The 19,899-nt window shown below is 34.1% G+C and overlaps 2 protein-coding genes across 2 annotated transcripts in view; both read left to right on the top strand.

The window, feature by feature from the left end:
• LOC137920494 (atrial natriuretic peptide receptor 1-like) overlaps positions 1-6,385 on the top strand; it is a 112,472-nt gene extending 106,087 nt beyond the window's left edge. The window contains exons 14-20 of the mRNA XM_068763863.1: positions 25-183; positions 1,111-1,276; positions 1,486-1,635; positions 2,428-2,620; positions 3,095-3,269; positions 4,771-4,961; positions 5,045-6,385. Of these exons, the coding sequence (XP_068619964.1) occupies positions 25-183; positions 1,111-1,276; positions 1,486-1,635; positions 2,428-2,620; positions 3,095-3,269; positions 4,771-4,961; positions 5,045-5,650 (1,640 nt within the window). The 3' untranslated portion in view covers positions 5,651-6,385. The remainder of the gene's footprint in view (positions 1-24; positions 184-1,110; positions 1,277-1,485; positions 1,636-2,427; positions 2,621-3,094; positions 3,270-4,770; positions 4,962-5,044) is intronic.
• A 6,256-nt stretch (positions 6,386-12,641) lies between these two features.
• LOC137920357 (mite allergen Der f 3-like) lies at positions 12,642-18,608 on the top strand. The gene is made up of 9 exons (XM_068763663.1): positions 12,642-12,731; positions 13,344-13,426; positions 13,499-13,649; positions 14,765-14,827; positions 14,921-14,997; positions 15,810-15,992; positions 16,073-16,286; positions 17,433-17,599; positions 18,308-18,608. Exons 1-9 carry the CDS (start codon positions 12,677-12,679, stop codon positions 18,515-18,517), a joined length of 1,203 nt encoding a protein of 400 aa, XP_068619764.1. The 5' UTR covers positions 12,642-12,676; the 3' UTR covers positions 18,518-18,608.
• The last annotated feature ends 1,291 nt before the right edge of the window (positions 18,609-19,899 follow it).

The raw sequence follows: 19,899 nt of genomic DNA, 5'->3' as shown, positions 1-19,899 counted from the left end.
CAATACATTATTATGATCCAACAGGTATGTTGTGGACCGCACCTGAATTGCTTCGCATGTCAGATCCCCCGCCGGAGGGCACTCAGAAAGGCGACGTTTACTCCTTTGGGATTATTATGCATGAGATAGTTAACAGGCAAGGCGCGTTTTGGCTGGGACCCGGGGTAGACATGGCGCCGAAAGGTAAACCTATGAATTTATGCATTTTTTAGTATAATAAAATTTGATGCTTCCTTTTCATATGAGATTTTGGCTTCGTTGTCACCTAAATCAATATTTTAGTGTTGTACAGTATCTTTCTTATGCTATGTCTGTTTAAAGAAGTTAATTAAACTTGTACCACGTTTACTCTAAGGGAATATTCGAAGCTTATTTTTTATTGTTCAAACATTACACATAAACTAGCTGTTTCCTAACTATTTCGCTTGCTAAAATTTTCTTTATTTTTTACTATTACACCCCTACACTGAGTTATGGGTGTGTAAATTAAAAAAATTCTATTCTCGTTTTATTTTCAACAAAATTATGTTGTCTAAAAAGCATTACGTCGAAATTGTTTCGTAGTTTCAGCCTATAGATGTCCAATGCAAAGCATAGGCCTCTCCCAAAGATATCTATCGGGAATGTGCTATAATCGCCACAGTTGACAGGCGAGTTAGCGATAGCAGTTTGTTATTATGGTACGCAGAGGACGCTGCTGCCCATCATTCAGAAATTTATTTGTGTGTAGTTGCAATCCAATGTTACTTATGCACAAAGTATGAATTATATAAGATTATATATTGGGAATTGAACCCGCGATTACCAATGCTCGAACTGCTCACAATAAGAAAACTTACATAATTATAAAGTAATTTACTATTTGAAAAAACCACTCCGTTGGTTGTTAAATACCCAAATAGCTTGCATAATTGATTGTTTTATTTTAAAAAATTATGATTTTAATTTATTTTACATTTCTTTACATCATTACGTAAGGTATAGTACAGTTGTACTGCTACAAACATTGTAGTTTTCTCTCTATAACATGTTTGGATATTTGGTTAAAATATATGTCTAGTTTTTGAATGAACAGCAATAAACAAATGATAACTAATAATTTTTTCACAGAGATTATAGAGACAGTAATTGCAAGCGGTCTTCGCCCAAACACAACGCACCACAGGTCTTGCGAAGCTGATGAGGCTGCCGAGCTAATGCGTCGATGCTGGGCTGAAGAGGCCACGGAGAGACCTGACTTTGGTCACCTTAAGGGAGCGATCCGTCGCCTTAATAAGTAATTAATTCTTGCCTTGGAATCACACTGACACATGCTGTTTTGGGCATAATATTTTTAGCTCACGTCCAATGTAAACGACTCATATGCATAAGCCAATAAACTGCAATCGCGTGATAGTGTGTGGTTGAACAAACATACACAGATAAATAGATATAGATACACTCATATACATTTTGTGCTTTGTTTAAAAATGTTTTTTTTTTCAGATCTCAAGAAAGCAGCAACATCTTAGATAATTTATTATCACGTATGGAGCAATACGCAAATAACTTAGAAGCATTAGTCAGCGAAAGGACTCAAGATTATTTAGAGGAAAAGAAAAAATGTGAAGAGCTTTTATATCAGCTTTTACCTAAGTAAGCATCATTTTGAACTATTTTTATTGTTTCTTTATTTTTAAAGTAACTGATAGTAAGAGCATTCAATTAAAAAAATACTGATACATTCGTTATTCGACTTACCCTCGGGAAAATAATAAAGTGAACAAGTACGACGATCTTCTAGTTAAAAATTTATAGTTAGTAAATATTTGTAGCAGTAGAGGTATAACAATGAAATTTCTCTATCCAGCTGTAGAAATTAAATTTTATTGCGGTCACAAAGTTATGTGCCTTTTTCAAAAGATAATAATCGAGTAGAAAGATACGTCATGGTAATATGACCTAGACGCATAGCGAGACGGTCTCTCTACAACCTGATAAAGAAGTTACGGCTGTCAAGAGCGAATATCTGCCCATACTTGGAATGAGCTTCCAAAGAGTATAGTTAGGATCATTCAAAATATGATGTGAACGCCAACTTATTGTGAGAAGTTCTGCTTATACCTACTGCACAAGTCGTCAGGCACAAGCACCTTTTACACTTAATTTGTTGAATGCTAAGCACATTTATTCTACACAATTCTATGAATTTGCGGAATTTTTCCATGTTGTTTCAAGGTGGACAGACTTAGTTATGATCGTTGCAAGATACTGGATTCAGTCAGTCCTATTGGAAATCTATGGGGTATGCTTATGTCCAGCTGTGGAATACTGAAATGATGATGATTATGAAGATGCTGTTTCTTTATTTAAGTTTCTACTTCCTGTTTATGATTATGATTACCTTATAGCATCTATAGGATATATCACGAAAATCGTTTCTTCTAGGTCAGTAGCATCTCAGCTTATAAATGGACAATCAGTGGTAGCCGAGACTTTCGAGAGTGTTACTATATACTTCTCCGATATCGTAGGCTTCACCGCTCTTTCTGCTTCATCTACACCTATGCAAGTTGTCGACCTTCTTAACGACCTATATACATGCTTTGACTCCATAGTTGAAAATTACGACGTTTATAAGGTAAGTAACAACATTCTAAGATTCGCGACAGATTTTTCAGAAATAAAAATTCTTTACTGTATTTTATCCCTGTTGACCATGCATCTCAAGCATATACTCCTTCATAGTGTATATATTGATAATTCAGAACCTATAAAATCGAAGGTAACATATCTTAAGGATCCACTTGCAATTCGCAAGAATTTGAAAGCGGATTGAGTATTTATATGAAAATTTTAGCGCTTATTTATAATGACAATAATATTGTAAAAAGTAGTACAAAAAAGGGAACATTCGTATAAAAGAAGTGCTCCAAATGTTTACTGTTAAATTATTATGTTATGTGAAAATTAAAAATAATGAATCACGACGTCAATTAATCTAGTCTGGAGAAAGTTGTTGATGACCTGCATGTACAGTTCTCTGTTAGGAGACCTATAGTCTAACTGTGAAAAAAAATACAAGCTAAATTAAAAATACCTATGTTTTCTCTAGGTTGAAACAATAGGTGACGCATACATGGTTGTCTCTGGACTGCCGGAGCGCAATGGAACACGTCACGCGTGTGAAGTGGCACGCATGGCACTGGCCCTTCTTGATGCAGTCAGACGGTTCCGTATCAGACATCGGCCTCATGATCAGTTGAAGCTTAGGATTGGATTACATTCAGGTATGTTCATTAAGAAATGAGGAGATCCGCGGGAAGACCAAAGTTGTGGAGGTAGTTTGAAGAATTGCTCGTCTAAACTAGCAATGCTCAACATAAAGGCAAGATGTATAAACAATCTTATTAAAGGTCATTGGAAGACGCTGAATGCAGACCGCTACTAAGCTATCCTATTGAAAATCCTTGAGGACGACTCAGTTTTTTTCCAACAGCTGAAATGATGAAGATGATGATGATCATTTCAAGTCCTGATCTTAAGTCTTCACGGACATGCTATATATCTTTGCGTAGTGGATGCCATGGACAAAAATTCCGGAGGCTGAACAACGCAGTGCAATGACTACTTCACGAATAGTTCCTAAATAATTAGATGATACGACAAATAAAGTAATCTTTAGCTACTGTCTAATTATTAGTCTTACTAACAATATCAATGATTGGTACACTTGTCCTTACATCAAAAATTATTTTATACTTATCGCAGATTTGATTTATACGTAAATAGTTTAAAGGATTTTTTTATGTAGGCAGAAATAGTAAATATCAAAGAAATTAGCGACTATATTTGCAGGCTAAAAAGCTTTTTCGAAGAAAAAGAAGTAATCAAAAATAAGACGATGTAACATTAGCAGACTAAGGAATGACGTTTATTTTAAATAAATTTGAAGTCTTTTTGAGTTGCCTTATAATCATTCAATTGAGTAATCAATGTGTTTATTCTCTCGTATATTGTATGTCCCTCTGTTCAATGGTTAATGTATGTAGTATATATGATGGATTTATTTATTCTATAAATTATTTCAACCTAAATAAGTCATGTTTAATGTTAAAGAAATATTGTTATTTACGATATTTGAGAATACCGGCAATAGACGGCACGAACGGTAAAAGTTTTAATCACTATTAAAACTTATTAGATAATAGTAATGGGTGAAGTAGTTATTTTAAGTATATTAATTTATAATCTGTTTCATGCCATGAAAACAGGTAACTATGATTTTTTAAATTTCATGTTGCTAATATAAAAATGTGAAATTAATAATCTATAAACTCTTACAGTATTATTGAATGGCTAAATACTAACTAATACTAAAATGTACCGTAAAGTTTGTTTGTTTTATAAATAATTTTGTTTTTCGAATAATGTAGGATAAGGATCTTAAAGGATTGTTAAAAAGATAAACAAGCAAGCGTTTTAGTCCTACAGGCTTTGTGTTCTATAAATAAAAGTTAGTGTAATGAAAGCTTAGAGGTGGATCCGAGACGAAGACTATATTTATCCACCGACCACACATAACAAATATTATACACTTTTAAATACAATACAACAGAGTACCGAGGTGTTTTATTTGTTATTCCGGAACCCTCATATATTACGGTATCAATGTTTAATTCCTCTAAGTATACTTTCTATGAATGTTTTAGTAAAAGGGATTGTACTTTAATTTTAGTATGTGTATATAAATGTATTTAATATTTATCACCATATTTCTTTGTGCAACAGGCCCGTGCGTAGCCGGCGTGGTTGGTTTGAAAATGCCCAGGTACTGCTTGTTCGGAGATACGGTGAACACAGCATCCCGTATGGAATCTAACGGCGAAGCCTTAAAGATTCACGTGTCGCCGACGACAAAAGCTCTGTTGGATTCTTTCGGAACATTCCACCTTGAATGCAGAGGAGAAGTAGCTATGAAGGTATTTAGCATTTTATATTAAATAATAAAATGATTCATCATTGTTGAAAGATTCATATATAACCTATATTTTTTTATTAACAGGGAAAAGGAATTCTAGTCACGTATTGGTTGTTAGGTGAGATTGTAGACCCGAACGCACCTAAAGAGAAACCGTTAACCAAACTTCAGTTACAATCTAACGTAAGCGGATCACTGTCTCATCTCACGCCGTTCAAACAAAGATTGGATCATGGATCAAGATCATCAAGTAGACGAGGTTCTGGAGTATTCCAAAATAAAACAAACGATATGAATAAATTGGAAAAAGATGTTCAACCGTTCCTTCAAGTCATTAAAATGCAAAGACAGTATTCAGATCCTGCGGAACCGTTGACAAATGGAGTGACGGATCACTCTATAGATGTTGATAAACTCAACGGGTCGAATTCAATAGCGCTAAATGTCAACGCTCTAAACCATAATTCAGTGAATCAGTGTGGCCAACCTAAAGTGAAACTTAAGGACTGTCAAATGAACTCCATCGGCAACCACAAGCCGTGTAAGATAGGAAACAATAATTGGATTCCTAAAATGCCTACCGCTAGTTCCTTTGATAACGGTTCTAAAAAGGGCGCCGAATGTTTGAAAGATTATAGTAGCGTACCGTTGTTATCTAAGGCTGATACACCAAACGATTCTATTGTTTGAATAATTTAAGTGGATATCGAAGACGGATCCAATTTTAGAAATCGTAGAGAGAAGCAATACAATGATAAGTAGACCTATTTCTTATAGTTGTTTTTTTATTATTTCCATCGTTCAAAAGATATATTTATAAGTTTGATCTGTGCAGTTCAATCATAAACTTATTTAGTTTTTCAGTACATCACGGTATCGAATTGTTGTCAGTGTATAATTAGCGTAAATTATCTTCAACTGACCGTCGTGTTGTCTACGAATTAAAATCAGTAGTAAATATTAGTTGAAAATAAAGATTGGTCTTATTTTTCCTTGTTTACAGTTTACCTTAGTGTAATTATTTTTTGTTATATAATATCCTGCATTTAACATGAATCGCTAGATGAACCACAGTCAAATTATTTGGATCCCTCTTCGAAACACGTTTATGACAAATGTAAGTGTTGTATTTAAAATGTAATTGAAGAGAGAAATTTTAGAGTAGATTCTCTGTTGTAGAACGTGATAGTTGTCATGAACAAGTAACCAACAATCTATTGGAGTCATTCCTTGAAATTTTAGTCGTGTCGGTGTTGTTGTCGTATAGTTCGATTCCAGAAGGAACTGTTACATCGTATTTATTGATATAGTAAATGTTGAGACGAAGTTGTACATAGTAGAGAGATTAAGAGTTTATTTATTGTAAATACTGCGGCACTAGATGTAAATTTATTGTGATCTTAGACGGTATGCATTTTGTTTTAAATAAAACTATCGATGTTTCGAAAAACTTTTAGAAAAAATAAACTATGAAAATATTATTGTTTTTTATTACTTTAATCTGACAATATAAACAAACTCCTCTTTTTTATAGGTAATTTTGTCAGAGGAAGACATTGAAGCATCGCTTCTACATCACTCGTCATGGTATACTACGACGTATACATGTTATACGTCGTACCTTCAAATATTACCTTTATTTGGACATTAAACTGATATTCATTCCCGTAAAAAACGTTAACAAATATGTTTTAGTTATTTGTCTATTAGATTGCAACAGGTTGATAATTTTTGACAGTACGAAGTCCATTGTGGCAGATCGTACTAGTAAAAAAGCGTTTTATATACCACTGATGTGATTATATGATAATAACAAATAACCACCTGAACCTAACTGAAGTAGATCCTGCAGATTGAAAAAGTGGAAGTAGCAGTGGGCAGGTCATATGGCGTGCAAAACAAATAGGCGCTGGAGCCTTAAAGTTTATGAGTGAAGACTGCGGGCAGGCGCAACGTCTGCTTACAAAGCGGATAAACTTTTGTAGACGCTGGAATCAGCTTCTAATCGATTTTATATGATATCTTTAACCTACTGCTGATATAATGGTGATAAGAACAAAGCTTGGTAACTGTAAAGGTGTTAGGTTAGGTTAGCTATTAATGTCATTCGGGTCGGGCTATCTAGAATAGCACAGTGCGCGAGTAGGAAGACCGCGTGGCAATCCCTGACCAGGAGATACCGCGGTCCTCCGTATAGCGCAGAGAGCAATTACCGGGCCCTCCCGGTAGTGGGTAGTTTTAGTGGGTAGAAAACCCATATACCCCTATCTCCCCCCAGAGGCAGGGCGTCTTGAACGTCCGGAAGTATTCCCCCCGGAAACTAAAAAAAGCTATTAATGTCAATCACTAAAACTTTACTGTTATGTACATTAAAGCTTCTATTGTTTTATTACTTTATATCTATTTGTGTCAGCCTAAAAGCAGAATTAATTAGTAAAAAGGTACGGTCCTTTTAGCAAAGGTAAACATCGTATAGCCTTCAAAATAAACAGTAAATTAAATTCATTCAAATTATTTTCACGAGGGCGACGCGGTAACATATACGTATATTTTTGTCACAACGGGTTGGTCTACACAACTAAGTGACATTTTGCTAATTTTGCGACGGGGTTGATTTAAAATAATTACCCCAACTCTTCGAAGAAACCCTGCAAATCCAGGATCAATGTGAACTGTGGTAGGTGGCTCTGTAAGATGCTACCGCCGTATGCTGGAGTCGATCGTGAACAGCAGTCACCTTATCTTTCAGGCATATCCTGTACTGAGTTTTGTCCGTAAAACTTAAAGTGAGGAAAATGTTAAAAACACCACGATCAGTAACGACCAATGTCACTAGGCGTAGTCAGGATAGCGACAGCCAAAGCATGGTTTGCCGGCAGTTTTATGAAAACATTATTTATGTATATAACACAAACTTTGTTTACGGTTTATATAACAGGTTGTCAAATATCTCCCATCCGCTTTTTTGGTCTTTATTCAATGTTTTATAAAAAGTGTTACAGTGATCGGATTTAGTTCAAATATGCGCTGTTTTGTTCGATAATCTGTTTCCATCTAGACGGCAACTTCATAATACCTCCCTCGTAGAAGCCCCCCTCCTTATTTGCGAAGAACTCGGACAGCCACTTTTCACAAACCTCTTTTGAGTTCAACTTTACACCACCAAGGGCGTTCGCCATGGACAGGAACAGGTGGTAATCACTTGGCGCTATGTCCGGGCTATATGGTGGATGTGATAAAACCTCCCATCCAAGCTCCCGTAGCTTCTGACGAGTCATCAACGAAGTGTGTGGTCTGGCGTTGTCCTGGTGGAACACTACACCCTTCCTGTTGGCCAATTCTGGACGCTTCTGGTCGATCGCCTGCTTCAAGCGGTCCAGTTGTTCGCAGTAGATGGTAGAATTAAGCGTCTGGCCATATGGGAGCAGCTCATAGTGGATGATTCCCTTCCAATCCCACCAAACACACAGCAAAACCTTCCTGGCCGTCAATCCCGGCTTGGCCACTGTTTGGGACGAGTCACCGGCCTTCGACCACGACCGTTTTCGCTTGATATTGTCGTATGTGATCCATTTTTCGTCGCCAGTCACCATCCGCTTCAAGAATGGGTCGAGTTCGTTCCGTTTCAGCAGCATATCGCAGGCGTTGATCGGTCCAGAAGGTTTTTTTGCGTCAAATCATGCGGCACCCAAACATAAAGCTTTTTTTGTATCCAGCCTTCTGCAGATGGTTTAAAATGGTTTGGTGACTAACTCCCATCTCCTGGGCGATGTCACGAGATGCCACATGCCGGTCTAACTCGATGTAGTCCATGATTTGATCGGTATTTGTCGGCACAGGTCTTCCGCCGGCTGGCTTATCCATGGTGTCGTTTTCGCCGGCTCTGAATCGTCGAAACCATTCCTAAGCGGTTCGAAGTGATATAGTACCATCCCCCAAAACACCATAAATCTCACGGAACGTTTCTCTAGCGGATTTGCCTTTAACGAAGGAAAACTTTAAAATAGCGCGAATTTCGGCGTTAGTGAACTCCATGTTTACACGTCTATAACTGTTGAACGCAATATCCAAACTAATCATGCATAGCGTCGTTTTGTAGGTTACGAGTATGTCAAGACCTTTCAAATTATGTATAGTATTGCCAGATACGAGCTCTGTAGCGCTTTGTACATAGCCGCGAAATTCAAAAGACAAAAAGGCGGAAGGGAGATATTTGACAACCTATTATATAAGCGGTGTGTAACATCGGGTTCAGACTGAGGCATCTAAAATTTATTTAAACTACTTACCGAAGTTTCAATTATAAATTAATTCAATTACAATTTCGTAACATTAGGCAATTAATCGAAGATAACTTTCAAACAAATTTTAATATAAAGGTTTCAAACTAATTAAGAAGAGTTTCCATTGCCTTTGATTTACTTAATGTATTAAGTTAGACTTTGTTAGGCGAATCGATTTTCTTGTGAATAGACAATGAAGTTTAATTCACTCATTGATATCATGATGATATTACTTGTAATTTTCCTAAAATATATTTTACGAGCGTCTTTTTATTAAAGGAACAAGCATAGCTAGTTTGACTACCAAAGACATACACATTTATTTTTCAGGGCAGACAATAAATTCATATTGAAAGATATAACTTAAGCTCAATAAACCTCTGACTAAATCTCCCTTTTATATGATAAACTACCCACTCCGCATCGCAATACACGTATTGACACATATATGTGCTCTTCTCGCTATAAATGTGATCAAGTAGTGTTGCATTCGAATGAAAGCTTGACAAGATATTGGATTCATCACAACAATTGGATTTTACTACGTGTTATAAGCAGCCGGGGGCCACATATGCCGACCAGCACCAGACCACAACCACACTGACAAAAGTGCACGATTGAGAAGAATATATTTTCATCAGTGGTAGCACAGCGGTTAAAGAGTGAGACTTGCGATCGTAGGTCGCGGGTTCAATTTCCGAGGCATAATCTTATGTAAGATATTATTTGTGCATTAATTATGTAGCATTGCCACGCTAACAAACAGGTTTCCAGAATATGCGCAACATCGTTCTCTGCGTAAAATAATACCACACAGCGATCGCCAATCTGTCTGCCAAGCGGTATATACCTCTATAGATATCTTTAAGCAAGGCATTTATCTTGCAGGACATCTAGGAGATGAAACTACCATATATTACTTATTACATTTATAAACGTACCTCGGAAAATTATCAATGTCACTTAGCTTCATTTAATTATCGTTGCACCGCCTAAATGACTAAGGCTTAAGTATGCCTTTAGGTCGAGAAGTTTGCCCTTATACTTTATATAATAAGTGTTTAAATAAATAAATGACACGAAGATGATGTTATGTTCTTATTGTCTTTAAAATTACGTAGGTGTGTTCGTAGGTGACGGATTTGAACCCCGTCAGGTACCATACCATTTATTCGTTACATTGTTACTATTCACAATCAGTAAAGGAATAACGTCATATGAAATCGTCGTGTACGTGAACTTAAAATTACTTATTTTTATAACCTTTTTTTTTAAATAAGAAAAGTATTTTTCCTTGGCGCAGACTAAAAATATTAACCGATTGCTAAATAGCGACCAGGTAACAATCGCAATAAAACTCCAGAGAGTTAAACGCAAAAAGTTACGTAACTTAAAATGGTTATGGAAGATTTAAATGGAACTTTAACCTTGGCATATGTGATCTACACGAAAGGTCATTTAAAATGAAGATTTCTATTTCTTTGCCCGATTATTCATTAATAATATTAAAAAGTATGACAGAATATAAACTTAAGCAAAGAGTTTCTATGATTATATATGTACGAGAAGTTATTCAGCCATAAGAAGTTCACTTCTGCAATTGCCATACATTTCCAATAAGACCGATTGGAAGCAGTTTTCTTTTCATGTCTTCTGATGGCCATTACAAAGTCTTTATTTAAGGTCCCTTTTGGGAGTGATAACATTTTTCTTAATAATTTTTTCACTTCATTGTTTCATACTCATGTTCATCTTGTCTTTGTCAATGACTTCCGTGTATTTTTCTATTATTCGCCACATTTTCTTTTATTCCTTTCTACACTTTATTTTACTTTCTTACATTGTCTTCCTTTCTTCGCCTCGTTTGCCTTCGCCACTAAAATACTACTTCTTTATGTTTTATTTTTATTTCTTTACTCTTGTTTTAATATTTTATAGTCCACTTTATTTACTTTTTAATTTTTACACTCTTATTTTGTTTAGATAATCTTAATTATATTAAAATTTGTACCTCATTCTAATCTTACTCGACTTGGAGATGTTCTATTTGATTATGTCACTTACAATTTTTCGTATTATATGAAGCTCCATCTTCCTCCGTCTTTTGTCAGCAAGGCGATGTTACTCTCCTCTATTCTTGCAACCGAAACTTGCAATCTATTCATTTTGCACCAAAAATAAGGTCGCCTGTCTTCTTTTTGGTTAGACCCCAGTGACGATCATGAAGGCGATTAAAAGTTATACATAAAGTTTAAACGTGTAAATAAATCTTTGTATGGACAATTGGCGGTTTACGAATTATTATAAACCGGCTTATCGCGACCACCGGGTTCAATAAAACCAGTCACGTAATGTTCAAGGTTATACTAAGCTGGTTAAATGTTTTAATATGTTCAATTAAACTTTATGCCAATGGAATTACTCTTACGACTGCTTTAAATTTATGTATAAATTTGATAAATGATTAATTATAAAACGTTTATACGAGTATTATAATCTATAAAGTAACTTTTTAATTTTTTTATATACAGAATGATTTTTTATTGGTGTCTAAGTTTTAAAGGGGGCGAATGTTGCATGCTCATTTGTCAGCAAATATATTTAAAGCGTTTATATATTTCAAATGTTATCGTAAAAGTCGACGTACTTTCAGCCCGTAGACGCCCACTGCAGGGCATAGACCTTTCGCAAATATATTTATACTATAATCGCCACGTTTGACAGGCGGTTTGATGATCGCAGTATGGTATTGTGGTACACAAAGATATTACTGCCCATCTCCATCCTCTACAAACTTGTTTGTGCGCAATGGCAATACTATACAATTATTGTACAAAGTGTGTTTTTTGTTTAACATAAGATAGTATCTCGGGAATCAAACCTGCGACCTACAATCGCAAGTCTCAGTCCTCTACTACTGAGCTATTGTCCAATCGTATAAAGTGATTACTCTGAAACATGTTACATTAATTTGTTTTTGATGCTTTGATGCTTGGATGAACAACTACGACTAGTAAATAATAATTAATTATGTAGTAATCATAATTTCGTAAACGATTTTTCTTGCTATATAATAATTTACTATTTTTTATTTCTGAAATCGGCAAATGAGCTATGAGATCTAAGATCAAATAAAGTTCTATTATAAGAAACATCCAAGATATTTCTTCCACAAGATTTTTGCTTTTTACGTTGTATTCCAAAATTACTTAACAGATATGGTGAGTAAAATTTATTATATAATTTTTAAAAACATTATAATGTGATATTGTAACCATATTTGTATTTTATGCATCTTTTCATATCGCTCTTCTTATAGCTCACGTTGGACTGCAAGTTTTATCGAAGCGTCTGTGAATCAAGTATATAAGCGAATATTAAGTTGAAGGTTATTCAATAGAACGGACGTGTATGTTAGTTCCTTAAAGAAATAATGATTTGCGTACATCTTAATATATATTTCGTGTTACTAGCGAGTATTTTCGGTGGTATGTACAAGTTAATTTAATTACTAGAAGCTAAGAAATCCATTAAAAATATTCAACCAGTTGTGTAATATTTAATATATTTTAAGTGTTTAAATTTGTTTTTTATAATACATAAAATTATAATAGTTACTCTTATAATATATAACCTTTTACTATGTTACTAACATTAAATATTGTTCGTATTTCATATTTATTTAGAAATCTCGTTTATATTGTTTTATGCTTTATTTAGTTATAAAAGTATTGTTAATGCGTTGCTGTTGGTATGTCTGTATAAAATAAATATTACAATACACTTCCACGTAATATCTCAAAATTATTTTGTAATAAATTTAAGACATTAATTAAACATAAACTTGTGAATAATCCTATTACAGAGTGAAGCATTTTTAAATAATAATAGGCATAGGTAAGAATATTGTAAGTTCTCTAAAAAAACAGGTCTGGGTACGTTGTGGGTTTTTTTCAGATAATGGTGCCTTTGGAATCCTCGTGGTTTTAAGGATGCCATTATATGATTTGACTATTCTTCAATTTTTTTCATGACGTCACAGGTGGTTACTTTAAATAATCATAAATAGATAATAACATTAATAAATATTTATTGTACAGCAACTTTGGGAAATGATGCCGGTATTTCTGAAGCATCGGAAGAATCAGGATATGTTCGAAGGCCAATCAAAGACAGTGACGTAGTATGATCAATTTTATCATTATTAAAATTTTATTTATAAAAATAGGTTAATAATGGATTATTTTCCTTTTAGGACCCTCTAATAAGTGAGCATTCTAAAAAAATGTGGAATATCACTAGTGTTGAGTTACAAAACCTTTTGAAAAATTACAACGACTCTTGCCAACCATTGAAGTACGAAGTTCCTGATTTCCGAGCAGAAGGAAGACGGATCAGCGAAGTCAGTAAGTTATAATTATTATACCTATTTCTGAAAAAATTTAGTTGGCTCAGAATACTTACATAAAATTGACTTAACGGATATATTGACTAGACCGCAAAAATGTCCGTGTCAGCATGCCGTCTGTGTACCGCGAGTTTGGCACCCCTATTGTACAAAGAACCTGGATCTTGTTAAAGATTTGTACACTATACATCATTTTACAATTCTGTAATAAGGGTGATCTAAAGTAAAGTTACACAATAATATTTTTAAGAGCGATAATATTTTATCGATATTTAACGCCAATTTTGATGTATTAAAAAATTTTAAACAATCAGACAGACAGATTTTAATTAAGTTTAACAGTTAAATATAGAAAATGTTATTAAATGTTTTTATTTGTATGTTTGTTTTGTTGTGTACTTAAAGTTAAGCATGTAGATTAGACTTATTACTAGCTTTTTGAAAAAAAAAACTTTTTAATATTGCTCTATGGTTGTATACTTTATCTGTAACATATAATACATATAAATAAAAAATAATAATGATCTCTAAAATCTCTGAGTCTAAAAACGATCTAAAATTTACTTATTTATTGCAAATTTATCTTCATTGACTATATCCGCCTTTTACGCGTTTTTATAATTTGATAGTGTTGTGTACTGCGATAATATTTTTTAAATCTTTTGCAAATTACTGGAACTACAATAACGACTTTGATATTATTGACCGTCTCACGATAGTACGACATAAAAAAAACGTATGCACCTGCCAGAGTTGTTTTATGAAATGCTAGTAATTCATATTTCGTATAAAGAATTCTCGAAATTTTTGTCACATGGTGAATGTGGAAAAAAAATTAAAAATTTATCATTTACTTACGGTAATGTAAGGTGATACATTTTTGACGGAAGGCGTCCACCCACAAGGTGGAACAATGACCTTTTTAAGATCTTCGGAAGACGCTGGATGCAGGTTGAATCCGATCGTTTTGTAAATCTATAAAGAGTTCAGCAGTATACGTCATACGCCTGAAAAGATGATTAAGAAAATTTGTATCATCTACTACATTTTTTGATGCTATTTATTGAATGTCTAATTTAATAATATAATATCAGTGTGTTTATAAATTTTCAGAATGTCTGGAATACATGTGGCAGATACGTTCTAGTGTGGAGAGTTCGGCAAGAGATTTTGAATGTACGTTATAACTACCCTAAATATACAAAAAGTGATTTTGATGATTTTTAAAAAAACATATAAAAAACTTCATATACCGTAATAATGTTACAGGCAGTTTATTGGGACCCCTGCTCGAACCCGTGGTTGTGGGAGGTATTGACGCAGAAGTAGGCGAGCTACCACACATGGTATAGAATCTAGATTTTATTTCCATTTATTTCATGTTAATCTTAGTACAAATCTACATCAATTTTTTTTTATAATTTTAAATTAGAAAATCAGTAAGTAATTTCCTATTTTATTAGAGAAATTTCGTGGTGATATTTCAAATGCTCAATAAGTGAGATAATCGTTTTCGAAATTTTTTAACCGACTATAGGCAAAGCCTTTGATCTCTATCTCGCCTGATGTTAAGTGATGAGGAAGTCTACAATCTACATGCTTGCATAAGATTCTATTCACACTTGACATGGGATTTTAACGTCACAGAATGGACCTTATGGAGGTCTTATAGGACCTCACCATTGGATTTAATTTACGTCACCTCGTTGTTCTATTCTTCAAGAAATATATTCTTTAGTTAAAGCCATTGACCATTATCCTAGTGCATCTTATAGACTAAATTTCAAACTATATATAAAGTTGTCAGCTGTCTCGTGGTTGATTTTTAAGAATACTACTTTGGAAGATAACAGCTTACGGTATTCCGTGTATGTAATACTGAACAATAAAAATAAAGATCGGAGAACTGATACATAGCAGTTTAAATACATGACCTTACTGGTACTGAGTGTAATGTGATTCTTTCCGCATGATATTAGAGAATATGTTGTTCTCCGTACAATAGAGTTCAACGTATGGTTCTTTTCTTAGGTATGTATGAAAATTTTGTATTATTAACGATAGCAATTCTCCTACAAGGTTTATATTAAGACAGCTTAGTATGAGGAGAGTTTATATCAAAATAATTTATTTTAATAAATATTTATTGATTTCTTAGGGAGCTATTGGATGGCGAGGAATCTCACCAGGGACATGGTTATTCAAATGTGGAGGCGTTCTTATTAGCGAAAAATTCGTTCTTACTGTTGCGCATTGCTCTAGAGTATCAAGGTTGGACACGACTGTATCGGATCCAGTACCTAAAATCGTAAGATTTGGAGTAATACATGTAACAGACACGGTGAGTTCGTAACTTTAATTTCTATGTTAACTTCATATAATCTGTACTTTACTTGTTTACGTAAATTTTTTTTTCTTTAGAAAAATTACGAATTGCCGCCAACGGATATCGAAATTTCTAGATGGATTGTACATGATAACTATCGAGCACCCAAAACATATAACGATATTGCATTGGTAGAACTAAAAAAACAACTTGTGTTTAGAAGAAGAATTCATCCAGCATGCTTGTGGACAAGCGAAAGCGATATCACGGGCAAAGCTACACTTTCCGGTTGGGGCGTCGTCGATACGGGTAAAAGAAATCTTCTCGTCAAATCATACGTAAAATACTTCTTCGTTCTGAAAGCCACGAAAGGGTTATGTATGATTTTCACAAAATAAACTCTATTGTTTTTTACGCATCTTTTGCTAAAACTACGGAAACGTTTTAGCATAGTATTGGCTTTCATCAAAATAAAAAGCGCGGAATCTCATGCCAACGGTTGGCTTGATTCTATCTGCAATCCTCGCTTCTTCGCAATAATCTTCGGCATGAGAGTAGGAGTAGAGTATGGTGTACCCTATACCAGTGCCCAGGAATCGGGATGTGACTGAGGACCTAAATATTGATATGCTAAGCTCCTGATGACTACTGCACTAAAGTATCTCCGGTGATAAACTTCTGTCTTTCAATAATTTATATTATCATCATTTAATCCGTAGAACAAGCCATGCTGGACGTAGGCCTACCCATATATTTCCAAAACAGACTATAACAAGGTCATGTGGTCACTTTGTGGGTAGACTTTCTTCGCTACGCTTCCGTCTGTGGTCTTTACTCCAAAACCTTTACACCCCAGCAGCCATCTATTTAGCGTGCGTCTGCGTTCTGCCATTTCATTGTATGATATTAAAATGAAATATAACATTAGAGATTAGTATGTAGTTTAAATGTTACCAAAAAACTGTACGACACTCTGTGTAACATTGATCACAGAGGGCCGTGTATTAGTCTTTTACGGGCTCTTCCGATTCCAGAGAAGAGATCAGAGACCGGCAAATGAATCGTAAGACATTCACCTACAAGGTGAACAGATAGACGACCTTGTTAGGATTGTCAGAAGATGCTCGATACAGGCGACTTACAACTAATATTTTGGCAGGTGAATGTACAGCAGAGGACGCCTTACGGCTGATATGATGATAATAATGATACTGGTTGCGAATAAATATTGTCTTAAATAAGATCATTTATCTTTCAATATTCCCGTAATTCTAAAACTTTTGATATTTTCAAATAAATTACTAGTAAGTAGCCATTAATGTATGTGTCCACCTTATGTTTAATGTTCTATAATCAAGATACGCTTTCGACTTTTTACAGGCCTTAATTTTGCTACAAATAGTTTGTTTTATTTAACCGTAGGTTATATTATTTATTAAAATTTACTTTGTACAGCTAGTCGCGCAACTTCATCCATATTGCAAATTGCCACCGTCGACATGATACCATCAGAACAATGTAATAAAACATTGACGAATAAAAGGAATAGACATTGGGTCAGAGGTCTAGATTGGAGCCAGATTTGTGCTGGATACTCTGAAGGCGGTGTTGATGCTTGTCAGGTTAGTTTGGCTTTTGTTTTTTTTTATCTTTTTTATGACATAAAAAACAGTATCTGCGTCATGCAAAAATTACGTGGTAGAAGTTGAAAAAGTAATATGTATACATAAAATAAAATTGTACTAAACTTATAATTTATTGTCAATCGCCATAATGACTACGTATATACATAAATGTATATGTAAACATGTATTTATTTACTTTATTGGAGATAGACAGTAACAAAAGGCAGTAAGAAAGTACAAACTTAGAAGCTTAGAAATATAAAATTAGTTACAGTTGTTACCTTATACCTATCTCACTGAGAACATATAATGATTTATAGTCAAACCATTAAAAAACAAATAAAAACAATACTAAACAGGGATCAGATTTAAATACATATATAAATACATATATATATATATATATATATATATATATATATATATATATAATTGACTTACGCTATCTATCAGCCAGCGACTTGCTCCGACCATAAATATTCCATCGGTTCACATAGTGGGGAACTTATATCTACTGACTCGGATTCACCATTCAATGACCATACAAACCAAATGTGAACTTATAACCACCGTTTTAAAAGATGGAAGAAAGCTTTACTTAGCGGAACTTACAATGGGCTCGGAGTTTCGTAATACAACATAGAATACACAAACAATAAGTAATAGCATTGTAATAGCATATTTTTAATTGATTCCTTTATACAGGGTGATTCCGGAGGACCTTTACAAGTGGAAATAGATATGGATGTCGATCCTTTATCTAAATGGAGACTGTATAATGTCGTTGGCTTGACATCGTTCGGTTTCGGATGCGCTCACGCCAACACTCCGAGCGTTTTCACTAGAGTTGCCAGTTTCACGCAATGGATTGAAAATATTGTGTGGAAAAATGAAGTAAATGAAACATCTGTGTAAGCTTCAATACATAATTTTAATATCGAACTTAATGTAATTATTTTTACATCATCATTATATCAGCCGATAGATAAAAGGAGTAGGCCTTCCTTTCGTTTATATCTACCGGGTCATATTTTTTGCACTTGGCGATAAATATAGTCTATAAAATGATTTTGTGTTTTATTTCATTTCACACTAGGGGTTCTACGGGTTCTCGTTCAGTATTAAAAATGTATGAAATAGACGATTTTCTAAAAGAATGGTGTAGCAGTTTTTCGGAGGAAAGCACAGTTTTATCTGAAATGGCTTGAATTGCCAAAAACACAAAAGGACAACTTAGTAACGTTGATTATATGCTGACTTCTTGACGCTGCAAGTGTATCATCGTTTCTACTATTAACTTATTTTTATTTTGACCTGTTCGATTCTTTAATGACACTGTCTAATTTTTTAATGCCTTGCCAAAAAATGTTCGATGGTTAAGTAAAGGATGATTGGATTAAAAATTTAAAGCTTTTACAACTATTTACAATCATCGCATATAAAGTGATCACTCGAAACCCTGTTGGGATATGACAGGCCAATAGCTTCTGGATGTACAATGTTTTCAGGAATAGATATTAAGCAAAAATTAATTTGAATATGTAAAAATTATTGGTTTTAAAACGCACTACCTGGCTATGTTATTTATTATTTCAGAAACAATTGATTTTTGTTTAGCGTCCTCTTCTTTTTCTCTATCGTACACTCTCACCCAAAGAATTCAATGTAAAATGGAAGTTATTGTCGACTGCACAATGAAATCCTTGAGTCTGTTAGACATGTTTCTTTAATGACAAACAACTCTTTTTAATCCACAACTTATTATTTTTTTTAATCTATTTTATTTTTGAATCTACTTCGCAAGATATTAGTTAGGGAGAAGAAGCAGGAAAAATCTCAACTACAATATTACTTTTAATGATTTAATAGCACAGATGTATACATATACACGTTATTAGATATAGCCTAAATAAAATCAAACTAATCATGTGACGTCGTTGCCAAGGATTCTTGTCATTTAAATAATCGCTTATTGAATAACAAGCTTTATCCTTCATTTTAAATTTAATAAACGGTTTGAATGTTGTAAATGGTCGTCTAATAATATATTGGGTAATTTTATTTAAAAAAAAAATCTGATACCGTTTATTATAAATCAATTAGAGACTTTTTGCAGGCAAAACTTTGGAACAGCCAGTTTTTGTAATACAGCAAGTATCTTGTAAATACACTAAGGACGTCAGATATATTTTTTTGAATTTATTGTAATGACTCTGTGTTTGGCACTAATCGGTGTAACATAACTCCTGAAGATGCCCCGTGGAGGGGTGAAATACGTGTTGAGTGATTTGGCGGTG

This window comes from Battus philenor, unplaced genomic scaffold, assembly GCF_028537555.1.
Source record: "Battus philenor isolate CCGP_79_NKW_IND1 unplaced genomic scaffold, ilBatPhil1.0.hap1 SCAF_18, whole genome shotgun sequence".
Classification (NCBI taxonomy): Eukaryota; Metazoa; Arthropoda; class Insecta; order Lepidoptera; family Papilionidae; genus Battus; species Battus philenor.
Note: the sequence above shows the minus strand (reverse complement) of the source record. Positions and strands in the feature narration are given on the sequence as shown.